Source organism: Oncorhynchus masou, chromosome 30 (assembly GCF_036934945.1).
Source record: "Oncorhynchus masou masou isolate Uvic2021 chromosome 30, UVic_Omas_1.1, whole genome shotgun sequence".
In the NCBI taxonomy this organism is placed as follows: domain Eukaryota; kingdom Metazoa; phylum Chordata; class Actinopteri; order Salmoniformes; family Salmonidae; genus Oncorhynchus; species Oncorhynchus masou.
The window spans coordinates 6,463,822-6,481,815 of NC_088241.1; the positions used below are offsets into that span (position 1 = coordinate 6,463,822).

At 42.3% G+C, this 17,994-nt stretch overlaps 2 protein-coding genes and 1 long non-coding RNA gene across 5 annotated transcripts in view; 2 read left to right on the plus strand and 1 right to left on the minus strand.

Moving 5' to 3' along the window:
* The first annotated feature begins 3,832 nt into the window (after window positions 1-3,832).
* LOC135521937 (uncharacterized) lies at window positions 3,833-5,891 on the plus strand. Its single transcript, XR_010452624.1, has 4 exons — window positions 3,833-4,052; window positions 4,307-4,376; window positions 4,814-4,913; window positions 5,183-5,891. It is a non-coding gene; the product is annotated as an uncharacterized LOC135521937 (long non-coding RNA).
* A 617-nt stretch (window positions 5,892-6,508) lies between these two features.
* On the plus strand, window positions 6,509-14,625 carry LOC135521935 (vesicle-associated membrane protein 1-like). The gene is made up of 5 exons (XM_064947755.1): window positions 6,509-7,289; window positions 9,001-9,151; window positions 10,412-10,570; window positions 11,821-11,872; window positions 12,562-14,625. Coding segments are annotated over exons 1-5 (381 nt in total). The 5' UTR covers window positions 6,509-7,287; the 3' UTR covers window positions 12,579-14,625.
* Window positions 14,626-14,702: 77 nt separating this feature from the next.
* The window catches only part of tapbpl (TAP binding protein like), a 5,121-nt gene continuing 1,829 nt past the window's right edge, over window positions 14,703-17,994 (minus strand). For 2 of the 3 annotated variants that reach the window (XM_064947727.1, XM_064947726.1), the window contains 5 exons: window positions 17,731-17,898; window positions 15,761-15,864; window positions 15,329-15,560; window positions 15,002-15,069; window positions 14,703-14,863 (listed from right to left, as the gene is read on the minus strand). In XM_064947727.1, the coding sequence (XP_064803799.1) occupies window positions 15,002-15,069; window positions 15,329-15,560; window positions 15,761-15,864; window positions 17,731-17,898 (572 nt within the window). In that variant the 3' untranslated portion in view covers window positions 14,703-14,863. The remainder of the gene's footprint in view (window positions 14,864-15,001; window positions 15,070-15,328; window positions 15,561-15,760; window positions 15,865-17,730; window positions 17,899-17,994) is intronic. The other variant, XM_064947728.1, reaches the window with a different exon arrangement.

The window sequence follows — 17,994 nt, forward strand, 5'->3', positions numbered from 1 at the left end:
AACTATAGGAATTAAAGTTCAAATCACTCTTAATTGTGCATAGCATTTTGATGTTGAATTTGTATTTTAATTAGCATTTTGTGTTTGAGCTGTGAAATATTTCAATACACTTCACTTCAGTTGACAGTGCACCAATGAATGAAATTGAAATGAATGAATGAAATTTGATTTCCGTGTCAAATTGTCAGTTGGCAACCCATTAATTGACACAAACAAACATTACAATAATTCACTGTGATAATTCACTGATAATTCTTTGTCCGGTGTTCTCTGCAGTGCGCATCGCATAAAGAGTAAAAAAAACAAACATCATAGTAAATAAGGTAATCCAAACAATAATTATATCCCTAGAGCAATTAAAAATATACATACATACATACAAATAAATACAGAAAAATGAAACAGAAGGCATTTGAACCCAGTCTGGCCATATCAGCAGACTGACATGGCCAGTCTTACTGGCAGCTGAGAGGAGGCAGATGAGTGATGAGATAAACTACATTCTGTCTGCTGAAAGAATGTACAGAGCCTTCAGAAAGTATCCCACCCCTTGATTTATTCCACATTTTGTTGTGTTACAAAGTGGGATTCAAATATATTTTATTGTCCTTTTTTAAACTCTAATGTCAAAGTGGAAGGAAACTTCTAACATTTATAAAAAATAAAGATAAAAAATAAAACACTCATACACTATATCTTGATTAGATAAGTAACCACCTGAATCAATACATGTTAGAATCACCTTTGGCAGGATTACAGCTGTGAGTGTTTCTGGGTAATTCTCTAGGAGCTTTCCACACCTGGATTGTGCAATATTTGGCCATTATTCTTTTCAAACTTCTTCAAGCTCTGTCAAATTGTTTGTTGATCCTTGAATATGTTTACATGCACACTAATAATTCAATATTAAACTGATTATGGCAGTAGGCCGAGTATGGCAATAGTCATGTAAACACTTTAACCAATCAATCAAACGTATTTATAAAGCCCTTTTTACATCAGCAGATGTCACAAAGTGCTGTACAGAAACCCAGCCTAAAACCCCTAACAGCAAGCAATGCAGATGTAGAAGCACGGTGGCTAGAAAAAACTCCATAGAAAGGCCGGAACCTAGGAAGAAGCCTAGAGTGGAACCAGGCTCTGAGGGGTGGACAGTCCTCTTCTGGATGTGCCGGGTAGAGAGGAACCAGGCTCTGAGGGGTGGACAGTCCTCTTCTGGCTGTGCTGGGTAGAGAGGAACCAGGCTCTGAGAGGTGGACAGTCCTCTTCTGGCTGTGCTGGGTAGAGAGGAACCAGGCTCTGAGGGGTGGACAGTCCTCTTCTGGATGTGCCGGGTAGAGAGGAACCAGGCTCTGAGGGGTGGACAGTCCTCTTCTGGCTGTGCTGGGTAGAGAGGAACCAGGCTCTGAGGGGTGGACAGTCCTCTTCTGGCTGTGCTGGGTAGAGAGGAACCAGGCTCTGAGGGGTGGACAGTCCTCTTCTAGCTGTGCTGGGTAGAGAGGAACCAGGCTCTGAGGGGTGGACAGTCCTCTTCTGGCTGTGCCGGGTAGAGAGGAACCAGGCTCTGAGGGGTGGACAGTCCTCTTCTGGCTGTGCTGGGTAGAGAGGAACCAGGCTCTGAGGGGTGGACAGTCCTCTTCTAGCTGTGCTGGGTAGAGAGGAACCAGGCTCTGAGGGGTGGACAGTCCTCTTCTGGCTGTGCCGGGTAGAGAGGAACCAGGCTCTGAGGGGTGGACAGTCCTCTTCTGGCTGTGCCGGGTAGAGAGGAACCAGGCTCTGAGGGGTGGACAGTCCTCTTCTAGCTGTGCCGGGTGGAGATAGTACATGACCAATAAGGCCAGAGTTTGAATATCTTGAAGAACACTTTCATGGATGACCAGCATGGTCATTCAGAGGTTGAGACAGCAGGTGTGGTAGAGAGAGAGGTAGAATGTCTGGTGAACAGGTCTTGGCAGCAGCACGACCAGGTGTACTGGGGACAGCCAGGAGTCATCAGGCCAGGTAGTCCTAAGGCATGGTCCTAGGGCTGAGATCCTCCGGGAGGGGAGGGAGAGAGAGAGAATTAGAGGGAGCACACTTAAATTCACACAGGACACCAGATAAGACAGGATAATTACACCAGATATAAAAGACTGACCCTAGGCCCCGGCACATAGACTATTGCAGCATAGATACTGGAGGCTGAGGCAGGGAGGGGGTCGGGGGACACTGTTTACAGTGCATTAGAAAAGTATTCAGACCCCTTGACTTTTTTCAAATTTTGTAAATGTTTTAAACAAACTAATATATTAATCTGACTGCCCATGCAACTGTACTCGTTGCTAGACAACCAAGTTACTCAAGTAAAAGTGAAAGTCAGACAGTAAAATACTACTTGAGTAAAAGTATAAAAGTATTTGGTTTAAATATACTTAAGTATCAAACGTAAAAGTTTAAATAATTTAAGATTCCTTATATTCATCAAAACAAAATGTATTTGTCACATGCACCAAATAAAACAGGTGCAGACCTTACCGTGAAATGCTTACTTACAAACCCTTAACCCTCAATGCAGTTAAGAAAAATTGAGTTAAGAAAATATTTACTAAATTAACTAAAGTAACACAATAACATAACAACAACGAGGCTACAGTATATATAGGGGCACAGGCACTTAGTCAATGTGCTGGGGAACAGGTTAGTCGAGGTAATTGAGGAAATATGTACATGAACAGAAGGGGTGTAGGGGTAAAGGGGCAAAGCAGACAGGCCAATTTTCTTGTTTTAAAATGTATGGATAGCCAGAGGCACACTCTAACACTCAGACATTATTTACAAAAGATGCATTTGTGTTTAATGAGTCCGCCAGAGGCAGTAGGGATGGCCATGTGTTCTCTTGATAAGTGCACGAATTTGACCATATTCCTGTCCTGCTAAGCATTCAAACTGTAACGAGTACTTTTGGTTGTCAGGGAAAATGTATGGAGTAAAAATGACAATATTGTCTTTAGGAATGTAGTGGAGTAAAAGTAAAAGTTGTCCAAAATAAAAATAGTAAAGTAAAGTACAGATACCCAAAAGAACAACTTAGGTAGTACTTTAAGTATTTTTACTGAAGTACTTTACACCACTGAGTACACTGTGTGTGCAGAGAATAATTCCAAAAAGCCAGTTATGTGGAACAATGATACACCGGGCTGTAAAGTCTCAATAAATGCAGCTAACTGTTTAGTTTGAATGTTTTGGTTTTTAAATACTTGGGCTTGGGTTTTTAAATGCATTTATTTTATTCAATGTCTTATCTATCCACAATACTAATTCATATCACAAGTTATTATTGATAGGCTATCTCCTCTGCCATATTACATAAGACATTCTTTATATAAACATTCCAAAATGGCCTTTCCTATACATTGCACTTGTGCAAATGCTTTGTAAACCCGGCCCGTAAATTTACCAAAATCATGCGGCATCCTGCAATATTTTCATAACATCTGGGCGTGCATGAGTATCAGAAGTCAATACAGGTGTAGGGCCATCAATGGAATGTTGTTATATTTTTTGTAATACGTGTTTTTCATTTTTATTTTCCGCTGAAGGACACTGACGTCAAAGCAGAACTGAAAATTAGACCGAATTAATTTCTGCTGCGCTTGCTTCTTTGAAACAGACGCCCCTTATTCCATTCAGCTGTTTTTGTTATAGTAAGACTGAAACAACACAGCGTGTGAATGTGTCTTCATAGTGTTTATGCGTATGTGGTGGGTGAAAATGTATGAAGTGAATGTATCCATCTAGTGGATAAAATGTAGACTACAGTAGTTCCGTTTGTAGACCTACAAAAAAAGAGAGCCCTATGAACAGATAATTGTTGATGCGGATGTTTAGGAGTTGTACGTTAAATGCCCGTTGCATCTTGGGAATCGTAGTAACATGGAGGTGCCCGTTTGTCACGCATGACTTTATACATGTCGAAGCTTTAAAACGTGAATGTCGATTGTCTTTGATTTTATTATCATATTAGATTGACGAATACAAGGTCATAAAGACGTGCAACGCTTCGGGGAAACACGGTATTGCCTGTTTGCTACGCTAGCTTGCTGAGCTAGCTTTGCTAGGTCAACTTGTAGGCAAAGAGGAACAACATTTTATTCTAGCTTACATTACCTCTTGTTTTTGCAAATATTGTACAAAACTAGTAGCTAGGTAATGTTACTAGGCTATAGCAATATGTTGGTCGTGTGCTGTACAATTTCTTATTTAGTTAGCTAGCTAACGTTAGCTATTTTACCTTTCGAGAATGATTGACGACCTCTGTGTATTTCAGGTAAGCTATGTCTCTGTTGAGAGGGTTGCTGAAGGCTTGCCGCTCCACACAACCAGACAGATAAGCACTGGTAGGTAAGATTAGCACCGGTAGGTACATTGCAATTCAGATGGAATGTTTTGTAGCTGCGGCAGGTTGCCTAGTTGTTAGAGCGTTGGGCAAGTACCCGAAAGGTTGCTAGATGGAATCCCGAGCTGACAAGGTAAAAATCTGTTGTTCTGCAGTTAACCCACTAGGCTGTCATTGTAAATAAGAATTTGCTCTTAACCTGACTTACTTAAACAAAATACAAATTTCATAATGATAGGCCTATTTTGCGTGCCCTGTGAATTTGATACGTCGTAACAAGAAGTTTTAATGTGTGTACTACAAACAGGACACTGATACATTAGGTGTCATACAATTGTTGTTTATAGTGTAGCATTAGTCCGTATTATAGTTATTGTCAATTGAAGTCTATTGGTACTGAATGTAGCCCAGCTAATGAGATCAAAATGTGTGTTTCAGGTGTGTGCTGTCCAGTCCATATGAATGCCATCCCTGAGCTGAAGAAGGTGGACTGAGAAGAGGAGCATGTTTGGGGTTTAGGACAACATAGGAATTTTAGGTAACTGGGAAGTTATCAGTTTCAAATCATAGCTCATTTGACATGATGTCAAGACATTGAGTTGATGCAAAGCTTTCATATCTTTATGAAAGTGCTGCCCAGTCTCACCATTTCAGCAACATGACGCTGCCCCCCTACTAAAATGTCATGTAAGGCTTCTACCATATTGCCAGTTGATACAAAATGGTACAGTGCTGTTTTTTGGGGGTTAACCAAAACACACACACACTGCTATAACAGGCCTTACATCTCTAACGTGTTGTCTGTAGGTGACTTCAAAGCCCACCCTAAGGACCTGATCGTCTGGCCGGTCTGTGTGAAGGGTTTCCGTGGCAACGAGCTGCAGCGTCTGACAAGGTGACTTCAAAGCCCACCCTAAGGACCTGATCGTCTGGCCGGTCTGTGTGAAGGGTTTCCGTGGCAACGAGCTGCAGCGTCTGACAAGGAAGAAGAGGATGGTGGGGAACAGGATGATGACACAGGACAAACACGACATGGAGAAGAGGATCCGCTTCCTCTATCGACACTTCAACCGCTTTGGAAAACATGGCTGATCTGATCTGGGACTGAGCGGTCTGGCTAACAATGCTAAACGACTCTTGTACTAACAACCTGCCCACTGGACCACATTCAGACTCTAAAGAGAGAAATGTGAGCTACTCTGTTATGCCACTGAGATTTATATCAGCCCCTTATACCATTTGGTAGCCACATTTTCTTATATCCATATTGGGGTAAGAGGAAGCTGATTGCAATTTGTTTTTTACTTTTGACAGCTGGAAAATGTTGGATTAATTTAGTATTGTTGTTCGCACTAAATCAACACTCAACTGTAAAATACATCTTTTGAACCATTATGAACTCCTAGAAGTGGAAATATACACAAATGTTTGATGCTCTATGGTCTGTAAATGTTATCACATTGGGGACTAATGTAAGTAATGTTGTGGGTATGATAATAAACAAAGCTTGTCATTACATTTGAGTGATTTTATTGTAAGGACGCATTACTATTTGACCTAAAGGTAGTTAGTCATTTTGACCTAAATTGTTGATCCATGTGACTGTGCCAATAGCAGTAATTTATAAAGTTATATATTCAATAATCAATCAGTTGACCAGATATTAATTTGACTAAGCATTCTCCATATCAAATTGCCCCACGGCCTGGCTAGCACGTTTTCAACGCAACCAATGGGGCTATATTGCTCCATACCGCAGCTCACTGCTGTGCAGTAATGTTCGCACTGCCTCCCATCTCGCTTTGTATTCGTGGACCAAAGAAAAATAACCTAGTTGTGGTCATGGTGAAACAGGAAAAAATCAAAAAATTGGGCCAGAGAGCTATTATAATATGGGGAGAGTAGTCTATAACTGGGGGTTAGTGAGAAGCCTAGTCATCCGGGTAGAGAAAGGAGCACTTACAAGCCGGAGCGCGTGAGGGGGTAGCAGTCAACATTCTATACCAAGCAATGTACCGCAGTGTCGTCCTGCCGCCCTATCCGACACAGAGAACTGCAGTACTGCAAAGTGTGGAGAGAGAGAGAGGGGAGCACAAGAAAGAGGGGGTTGGGAAAGAGGTACCGCACCATGGTTATGAGTCCAACTGGAGAGAGAGAGAGAGAGGGGAAGGGGAGCGACGCATTATTGCAGTATAGTGCCATCACACACACACACACACACACACACACAAACGAAACTAGTGCACAAACCGACACACAGATACGCTTCCACACACTCGCCGGGAGAGGGGGAACAACGGTGGTGTTCGATAATTCTGAAACTAGACCACGGGAAAATAGTGAAATTATATAATTGGGTAATGTAAAGGAAAGAGAAATCAGTTGTGTTTAGGTTTTGAAGGGGAACGTGCAATCTAAACAATTGGTGTGATTTTGAGCATCTCGACTCAGCATCTTTGGAACATCACGACTTCTCTTGCATAGATTTATTATGTAAAGAAATTCGCCAAGCATCCTTGGATTTATCCCTTATGGATTTTACGAACTGAAATTGAGAATCTGTGCATCACCCGTATTCACTTTCAACCTCTTACACCGCTGCCTTTCTTCGAGCGAATATTACCCGACGCTTGCCTGGGTATTGCGGTATTCTGGTGATGACTTGCGGTGCTAAAGCATTGCTTTGAGGTTACTGCATCAGCTTCTGCATTCGTTTGTTATTAACGCATCAAAGTAATCAGTCGAGTCTCTGAGGTTCTGGACATCTTTGGACGACAGCAGAGATTTTTCCCATTGCTTTTTTGTGATTTCGCTTTTTTATTTTTGACTACAGACCCTTCCCCCTTTCGTCGCTCTCTCTCTCCCCCCACCGCTCACTGACAGTGAGTCAGTTCTAAGCAGCTGCATAGAAGATGTGAGTATCAATGCAGGGCTTCCTCTTTTTTACTTATTCTATTGATTTGTTCTATTCACTAAACATGTTTTATTCTAATATGTTGAGTATCTATATCATGTTGTCAGGCTCTATGCTCTATTGATTTGTTCGAGCTTAATGTATTTTGCTGACGCAAGTCTTTTCCGGTCACAGCAGCTCTGAATAATGGATCTCGTCTACTGTAGTTGATTACCCTCAGTCCTCTTCTGGGCTTCAAAAGAAATTCATTTTTTTGCTTGATTATTTTAATTAAAAATTGGCTTATTTCAGCTGAAATGATGTTTTCTTTCTTTATACCATGGGTTTTGTACCATATGGTTCTAGGGACTTCCAGGTTATCAAATGTCTGTGAAGTATTAGAAAATCAATATCAATGTGAACTGATTGGTCTGAGATGTTTGTCTTCTTCTCCGGTTACAGTAGGAAATACAGTAGGGTACTACGCATGACATCTGGCATGAGACTGTCCTGCACCTGCAGTATAGAACAAGTTCATGCCTTTCAAATGATGGCTATATTCTTCATATTCATATATATATGGTGGATGGAATGGTTGTCTCTACTTTATATTTGACAAATTTCAATAGTCTAAGTCAGGACCAACACCCCCAGATGAGTCCATGGAGGCTGTCTGTGTTAGAACGCTCCCCCTCTCACCCCTCCCCTTTCCCTCATCACCCCTCCCCCCCTCTCTTTACCCTTCTGAACCAAATTAGTTGTTTGCCCCATCTTTTAATCCTTCTGCCTTTTCTCTCTCTTCTCTCCTTTTATTCCCTTTCTCCCTATCCCTCTCTCTTAACCCTCTCTCTTAACCCTCTCTCTTAACCCTCTCTCCAATCTCTCCTGTTCACCATCTCTACAGCCTCCCCTTACTTTTCTTTTGGCCTTTCCTCTCATCCTCCTCTTCTTCTTATCTCCCTCTTGCTTAATCTGACACTCTCTCTCTTTCTGACTCTCTCCCCCCTCTCGCTCTGTTTCTTTCTCTCCCTCTTTCTGTCTCTCTCTCCCATCTCTCTCTCTCTCTCTCTCTCTCTCTCTCTCTCTCTCTCTCTCTCTCTCTCTCTCAGGGAGGCATCTATGTACAATTCTGACTTTATCCCCTTTATTCTCCTTACCAACAGCTCTTCTCCTTTCTGTACCTCATCGTTCATCTTTCTTCCTCTCCCCCATGCGGCATCGCATTAGTGAAAACCAAGACTGTTCTCAGGGCATTCTACCAATATTCTATGAAAGTAATTTCTGTTAGTCAAAACCGGCAGACCTGCCCCGAGAACAGTCTTGATTTCTACAAATGTGATACAGCCTCTCCAATACTCTTCTTCTCCCTCTTCCCCTCTCTGGCTTCCAATTCCGTCCTTTATCTCATATCCCTTCTTTCCTCCTCCTCCTCCTCTTTCCCCTCTCCTCATTATACTTGCCCTTCTGTGCTTTTGAACTTTTAATCTGAATCGCTTTTATCACTGAGTTCTGTTATCAAGGCTTTTCTTGTTTGTTTTTTTTGTTTTAGTTACAACACCTCTAAAATGCGGTTGTTTCAGCTTGCTCATGACTGCTAAATTACTGTAATGTAAAAAAAGTCTTACCCTTCCTCATCTCCCCTCTTCCCTTCTCCCTCCTTCCCCCTCTCCTATCCCTCGCACTTCCCATCTCTTCTCCTCTCTGTCCCTTCCTCCTTCTCTCCCCTTCCCAGGTCTGCCCCAGATGCTGCTCCCCCAGCTGGACCTCCCGGAGCCCCAGGGGCCCCAGGAGCAGATGGAGCCCCAGGTGGAGGGCCCCCACCCCCCCCTCCCAACACCTCCAGCAACCGCAGGCTACAACAGACACAAGCCCAAGTGGAGGAGGTGAGCTAGTGTGACACACACTTACAGTACCAACCAACCTGCTCCTGGCTTTGATACCATGCTCCTAACAGTACTCCCACTCGTGCCAAACCATATAGTACAACATTTTAAACTACAGCAAGTAGCTAGCTTGTCAATCTGGGATTGACGTCACAGCGTGAGACAACTAGCAGCAATTAGGCCAGATCTGGGCTGCATTTCCAGTTGCTCCCTGCTCTCTGCACTCATTCACTCTCCTTGGTGTAAGCAACAGCGCCACCCAGTTTCCCCCATTTTGCTTTCATCTATCCAATTCAATGAAATAGGGGAAGGGGGGAAATGAGGGCAGAAGTAAAGGACCAACCTTCTGGAATGAAATGTGGTCATGAGTCAAGCTGTAGAAACAGACCTAACAGAAAAGGAAAGGACATAGATTGTTTCTTTGTGACATTCTTTGATTGTTGGGAAATCTAAAAATAGAGTAGCATAGTCTACTCTACAATGCAGTTTGATTTGTTTTACGATTTATTTCAGTAATGCTTTGGCTATGCAGTCTTCGTCAGGGTGTGGGGGTGTGGCTTTCTGGGATCAACATCATATTCCATCAACCTGACAACATGAATTTGTTATTTTATTGATGTGTGTTTGTGGTGTGTGCATAATGAATGAAGCGCTGAGAAATGTTGTAACAAGTATTCCAAAATACAATACCCACGATAACAATTTGGATAGCATACTATACGATATGGCTAGCATATGATACAGCATGGCTAGCATACGATACAACATGGCTAGCATGCGATACAACATGGCTGCATATGATACAACATGGCTGTCTATGATGATGTTTAATATATTCTATTTCTATGGCCAAAGTTATGTTAGCTATTAACATATAGAAAATAACATGGTTGATCAATTTATCTTAGTAATGGACTGCACTACAGCTTGGGAATGGTTTCATGCTGTATTAAATTGTGTGATGTGGACTTCTATGGCTTGGACTGTCAGTAAATTCCTCCTCTCCTCTCCTCTCCTCTCCTCTCCTCTCCTCTCCTCTCCTCTCCTCTCCTCTCCTCTCCTCTCCTCTCCTCTCCTCTCCTCTCCTCTCCCTCTCCTCTCCTCCTCTCCTCTCCTCTCCTCTCCTCTCTTCTCTTCTCTTCTCTTCTCTTCTCTTCTCTTCTCTTCTCTTCTCTTCTCTTCTCTTCTCCTCTCCTCTCCTCTCCTCTCCTCTCCTCTTCTCTTCCCTCTCCTCTCCCCACCTACCCCTCTCCTCTCCAGGTGGTGGATATTATGCGGGTGAATGTGGACAAGGTTCTGGAGAGGGACCAGAAGCTGTCGGAGCTGGATGACAGAGCGGATGCTCTCCAGGCCGGGGCCTCCCAGTTCGAGAGCTGTGCAGCCAAACTCAAGAGCAAATACTGGTGGAAAAATGCAAAGGTAATGACAGTGATGAATGATTATATTGTCATTCACATTAGCAGACACTTTCATCCAAAAGGACTTCAAATGAACATATTCAGGAGAATTGCAAGGTAAGGGTAATATTGATCATGATAATAATATGGTTATTTAGCCAACTCTTTCTATCCAAAGTGACAGTGTACTGTCATATATTCAAGTTAACATATATATCCAGTGTACTGTATGTGGCCCATGGGGGAATCATTCAGAGCCACAACTGTGGTGGTGTTGCAACGCCAGTACCATGCTCCACCAACCAGTACCATGCTCCACCAACCAGTACCATGCACCACCAACCAGTACCATGCTCCACCAACCAGTACCATGCTCCACCAACAAGTACCACGCTCCACCAACCAGTACCACGCTCCACCAACCAGTACCATGCTCCACCAACCAGTACCACGCTACACCAACCAGTACCATGCTCAACCAACCAGTACCATGCTCCACCAACCAGTACCATGCTCAACCAACCAGTACCACGCTCCACCAACCAGTACCACGCTCCACCAACCAGTACCATGCTCCAACAACCAGCACCACCCTCCACCAACCAGTATCATGCTCCACCAACCAGTACCACGCTACACCAACCAGTACCATGCTCAACCAACCAGTACCATGCTCCACCAACCAGTACCATGCTCAACCAACCAGTACCATGCTCAACCAACCAGTACCATGCTCAACCAACCAGTACCATGCTCCACCAACCAGCACCATGCTCAACCAACCAGTACCACGCTCCACCAACCAACTGAGCCATTGAGGTGCAGGGTGCTGAGGCGGACACACAGCGTCTGTCCCTGGAACGCTGTCACCCCCCTTTCCCGTGCACTAATCCCCTAATTAGCGTCTGTGGGCGAGAGGAGCAGCGCTCCGGGGAATGGGGAAATAGGGAGGCTCTCACTGCAGAGTTTTCTCTACATGCAGTTATTCTTATTAATTGCATAGCAATAGCACCAAAAATACACTGACTGGACACAAGGGAGTGTGATGAAATGTTACGCTCTGCTTTTTGTGTTTGTCATCGTGCTGGGTTGGTGTGTGTGTGTGTGTGTGTGTGTGTGTGTGTGTGTGTTTGGTCAGCAGGACTAACGTTAATCCGCAGCGACTTCATCCCTGAATACATTTTTTAAAAATCATCCTGAGGAAAATCTATCAGGTTTATTAACTAGAAGAATAAAGAAAGCCTTTAACTCTCCATTTGCTTTTCTTTCCAGATGATGATCATTATGGGTATCATTGGAGTTCTCGTGGTCGGAGTCCTTTTCTGTAAGTACCATTATTCACTTTCCCTTATTACCATTCATTGATACCCACTCGCATGTAGTCAGTTAGACGGTTTCTTCACGTCTTTTAAACTTAATTTGGAAATTTCTTGGCATATGAATTCTTGTGCAGATGACTAAATTAATACTTACTTCTGTAATACATACTTCTGTATTGCATTAGCGGATACTCACACTGCTTTCAGGGAAGGTCTGCCAGTTTTGACTAGCAGAAGTTACTTTTTGTAGTGGTTTAGGAGAATTAACGTAGAAGGTTAGGATAATTAGGTAAAGGTTAGGAAAATGGTTAGTGTTAGCTAAAATGCTAACACTATCTAGCTACAACCAGGCCTGTCCTGAGAACAGTCTTGGTTTCCACTAATGCAATTCTGAATCCATACTAGTCAAGTGCAGTAGATGTTAAAGCGAAGGCCACAGCTATAATCAGTGTGCACTTATAACAGGCCCAGGTCTGCCCTGCTCTGACGGTCTCCTAGTGCCTACTCTTATGTCAATAATTCATGACAACTTATTACAGTAAATGATTGAAACAGTATAAGGCCTTTGTTACCAGTCATTCAGCAGAAACAACACATGTGTAGATATAGCCCACTGAATGCAAAGATCATTATTCTCCCTACCCCCCCCCTCCCCCTCTCTTTATCTTCCTTTCTCTCTCCATCTTTCTCATAGTGTACTTCTTCTATTGAGTAATCCCACCGTGGCAGGACACAGACATGAGAGCGGAATAGGAGAGAAGAAGAAAACAAAATCGACAAAATCCAAACTCCTATCCCGCCCCCTTTTCCTCCACACCAGGTCTTCCATCTAGCACTTAAACATGACGCTAGTGTGTAGATGTTGTTGCTCTCTTTTCTCTTTGTCCTCCTGCCCTTCCCTTCTCTTTGATCCATATTTCTTCCTCTGTTTTGGCGTGCTGTCTCACTCACTCTCTCCTGCCTCTGCGTCTCATACATTATTGAAGTGTGCAGTAGGGAGAGAGAGAGAGAGAGAGAGAGAGGAAGCAGGAAGAAGTGAAAGAGAGAGAGAGAGGAAGCAGGAAGAAGTGAAAGAGAGAGAGAGAGGAAGCAGGAAGAAGTGAAAGAGAGAGAGCATGGAGGAAGCAGGAAGAAGTGAAAGAGAGAGAGAGAGAAAGAGAGAGAGAGAGAGGAAGCAGGAAGAAGTGAAAGAGAGAGAGCATGGAGAAAGAGAGAGTGAGTGCAATGAAAGAGCGCAGCAGTTCTTTCTATCCGCCAAAGCTTGTTCGTGTTACCTTTTGGAGAGCATACCACATTTGTAAATTGATACTGACATACAGTACCTAACAACCCCTCCTGATCCCCTACCTCATACCACTACCATTATAAACACTACTTACTAATACAAGGTCATGTTTAAGAGTATGATCATTTTGTCATGTGTGTGTGTGTACTTGTGATCCAAATCAGTGTAGTCAGTAGCTTTTTCCAGGGTTAGTTGATGTAGGCCTTGACGGGCATTCCTGCCTTTTCCTTTACCTCCCTCTTCCTCTCACTCGCTGACTGTGGTGTTTAAGAGAGAGATAGAGAGAGAATAAGAAAAGCCAGGAAGGATACTGGAAAAGGCAGAAACCACTTTTGGGACACTGACTTTTAGTATATCTTTATTCTTGTACCACAGACAGACAGACGGACAGTTAGCGAGATTGACATTGAAACAGACAGTCTGTACCTACATAGAGTATTCTTTCAGGAGTGCAGACAAGTCTATACAGCATTAACTCTCAACACACCTAAAGGCAGGTCTGTGTAATAACACTGCATAGTACATTTTTGATTGATTAGTGAGCAGCTTTACTGTGTTGTGGTTGTGTTCAGACACTCTTGTACGTTCTAGTAGAGAGGGTACAGGGTTAGGGAGGAATGGTTCAATAGACTGTCCCCTATCTGGAGAGGACATAACCAAATAACCCCCCAAATAACCCACTTCCTGCACATTAAACCAACAAAAACACACACTATTATCTACAGTAGACTTTAGGCTGTTACCTACAATAGCCTATAGGCCCAAATGGAAGTAATGTTTGTGTCTTACTTGACTTGCATGGCAGACGATGTCCATAGTTTTGCCTATTTGTGTGACCTATGTATCTGCCATTTCTGAAACTTAACTGCCGATTGTACATTTATTTTGTTTGGTTTAGTGGTTTTCAGGACCTGTGTATAGGCTACTGTATCTATGCGCTCAATTAATAACTCATGCGTATGCAATGCAATGAAGCTCAAGAGTTTGCCAAATTTTTGTTGCTCACATGCTTTCAAAATAACTAATACACAACCAGAGAACAATGGTTGCTACAGTAGTATTCTGACGGGGAAAAAACGAAAACCATAGTAGCGTACAAGTAGTACCATAAAGTACTTCATCTTTGCCAGACTATTGCTCCTGAAAATGTGTTTTTTAGTAGGTTTATATTTTACTTTTGGTGTTGGATATTCCAGAAAATATAATTTTCCTCTCAATGGTTGATAAAGAGGGACTGTTTGACACATTGTAAAAAAAAAAAGAAAGAAAAATATTAGCTATGTGTAAATTGCATTTATGAATGAAAATAGTGGTGATTCCTCAAAACAATGATCTAATAATATTGTGCAATAATATTATTAGGTGAATAAATTATACAACATGATAATACTGGGAGAGATACAACTGGATCGTGAGAATTCTTTAAACGCATGCTGACCACTTGATGCTAATAAAGAAAATCATCAACATGAATGTTTTCATCATTGAAGTGAAAATGAACAGGTATAATCCCACACCGTCTCTCCAGATTCAGAGAACAACACCAATGATACTATCAAAGAAAACATTTATTTGAAGAAAATGTACAACTGTTTATAGTGCAACAGTAATTCACATTACAGCAACTCTTAAGATATTGGTTTTCAACAGCTTCAGGTGCTGTGCCTCTGCAACCCTGAAAGAATCCAGGTCTGTGAATTAGGTTGGAACTCTTTGCAAGAAAAAAAAGAAGAAAAATGTATTATTTGTCTGTTTGGACAGAAATTTGCTTCGCATTTTTAGGTTACTGTTGTCGTACTACAAATAGTTAAAAATACAAGGAGGTCCATAGGGAGCATGGGGAACTTACCTATTTCATCACTTGGTAGAAGAACAGAACGGTGATAACCAGAAAACCCAGGACCATCCAGTAGGAATCTGTAACAACAGGGAACTGTTTGGACTAATATGAATGGACACCATTTTGTTTCTGCTCAGGTTCTCCCAATGACTCACAGTCAGCAGGCACCCAACAGGAGAAAATATTTAGCAAAAGAGCAGTATCTGAACCTGCCTGATAAGAACACTCATTATATTTTAGTTGTCCATTCACGCCTAATGAATGTGACCCATCAGCAATGGTGATGTTCACCTAATTTCCTATTGTCCTCTCACGCCTGTGTCTGTAGCAGCCTACCTGGCTCAGGTGTCTCTACTGTCAGGCTGAGGGCGAGGGGTGTGTCCAGGGCCGGGTGGGTCACTCTGCAGGTGACCGTGGTTCCAGGGGGGAAGGTGGAGGGGTGAAGGGTGAGGTGGGAGGAGATGGACATGGTCCTGTCGCTGTGCTGCCGATGGCTGGAGAGAGACACCTGGTCTGATAGGACGCTAGGCTCTGAGTCTGTAGAGGAGACGGAGGAGAACCACTCCATCTGAGAGAGAAGAGAGTCTCAGTATAATGTCTAATATTTAGGATATCCATATTATAAGTGCTGTACGATGACCTACCAATGATCTTCTGATGTCATTAGAGGTATGATCGCTGTGTGCTTGTGTGCTAACCACTTTGAAACAGTGGTATCTGTTAATATGAATGACTGGATATTTCATTGGTCGACCGCACCAGACACACCTGGACATCCAGAGGGTAGTAGTTCTTGCAGTGGCAGCTCAGTTTCTGGGGCAACTCATCCCGAAATACCAGCTTCTCCTCCGAGAGAGAAACATGAGGAGGTTCTGAAGACAGAGAGACTTCGTATTTAGATGTGAATCGTGTGCACACTATGTCACACATGACATAGACACCTAATGTAATAAACGCATGTTCATATGTGTAGAGAAATAATGTACATTTGAGTCATTTGAATGCCCGAGAAGAAAATGTGAAAAATCTGTCAATGTGCCCTTGAGCAAGGCACTTAACCCTAATTAACCCCAATTAGGGTTAAGTGCCTTGCTCAAGGGCACATTGACAGATTTTTCACATTTTCTTCTCGGGCATTCAAACCAGCAAACTTTTGGTTACTGTACCAACGCTCTAAACCCTTAGGCCACCTGCTGCTTATGTAAAGTAGAGGTCAACCGATTAATCGGCAGGGCCGATTTCAAGTTTTCATAACAATCGGTAATCAGCATTTTTGGACGCTGATTATGTTGCAATCCACGAGGAGACTGGATGGCAGGCTGACCACCTGTTACACGAGTGCAGCAAGGAGCCAAGGTAAGTTGCTAGCTAGCGTCAAACTTTTCTTACAAAAAATCATCAATCTTAACATAATCACTAATTAACTACACATGGTTGATGATATTACTAGTTTAACTAGCTTGTCCTGCGTTACATATAATCAATGCGGTACCTGTTAATTTATCATCAAATCACAGCTTACTTCACCAAATGGGGGATGATTTAACAAAAGCACATTCACAAAAAAAGCACAATCATAGCACCAATGTCACAAGTTATAACCATAAACATCAATGCCTTTCTTAAAATCAATCCACAAGTATATATTTTTAAACCTGCATATTTAGTTAAAATAAATTAACGTTAGCAGACAATATTAACTAGGGAAATTGTGTCACTTATCTTGTGTTCAGTGTAAGCAGAGTCAGGGTATACGCAGCAGTTTGGGCCGCCTGGCTCGTTGTGAACTGTGTGAACCATTTCTTCCTAACAAAGACCGGAATTAATTTTCCAGAATTTTATATAATTATGACATAACATCGAAGGTTGTGCAATGTAACAGCAATATTTAGACTTAGGGTTGCCACCCGTTCGATAAAATACGGAATGGTTCCGTATTTCACTGAAAGAATAAACGTTTTGTTTTCAAAAATTTTGTACCGGATTTCACCATATTAATGACCCAAGGCTCGTATTTCTGTGTGATTATTATATTATAATTAAATCTATGATTTGATATTTGATAGAGCAGTCTGACTGAGCGTGGTAGGCAGCAGCAGGCTCGTAAGCATTCATTCAAACAGCACTTTCCTGCGTTTAACAGCAGCTCTTTGCAATGCTTGAAGCACAGCGCTGTTTATGACTTCAAGCCTATCAACTCCTGAGGTTAGGCTGGCAATACTATACTGCCTATAAGAACATCCAATTGTCAAAAGTACATGAAATGCAAATGGTATAGAGAGAAATAGTCCTATAAATTCCTATAATAACTACAACCTAAAACTTCTTACCTGGGAATATTGAAGACTCATGTTAAAAGGAACCACCAGCTTTCATATGTTCTCATGTTCTGAGCAAGGAACTTAAACGTTAGCTTTTTTACGTGGCACATATTGTACTTTTACTTTCTTCTCCAACACTTTGTTTTTGCATTATTTAAACCAAATTGAACATGTTTAATTATTTATTTGAGACGAAATTGATTTTATTCATGTTTTATATTAAGTTAAAATAAGTGTTCATTCAGTATTGTTGTAATTGTCATTATTACAAATGTATATAAAAATCGGACGATTAATCGGTGTCAGCTTTTTTTGGTCCTCCAATAATCGGTATTGGTTTCGGCGTTGAAAAATCATAATCAGTTGACCACTAATGTAAAGAGACAATCAGTCACAAGTGTTCTTAGAGGGACTCACGTGTGACGTGTAGCTGTATGACCTGCTGGGCCTGGTACAGTCCAGTGCTGACAGTGCAGATGTAGGTCCCCTCGTCAGATACCTTCAGTCTGGCCAGAGTCAGAGACGCATTACCCTGCCCCACCAGCAGGGCGGCATCCACGCTCGCACCCTCCCTCTCCACGTGTACTGGAGGAGAAAAAAACGATGCGAAACAGAGTATGATGAGGTGAAAAATAGGTAAAATTCTCATAGTAATCATTCAGTAAACCTCTGGGTTCCTAG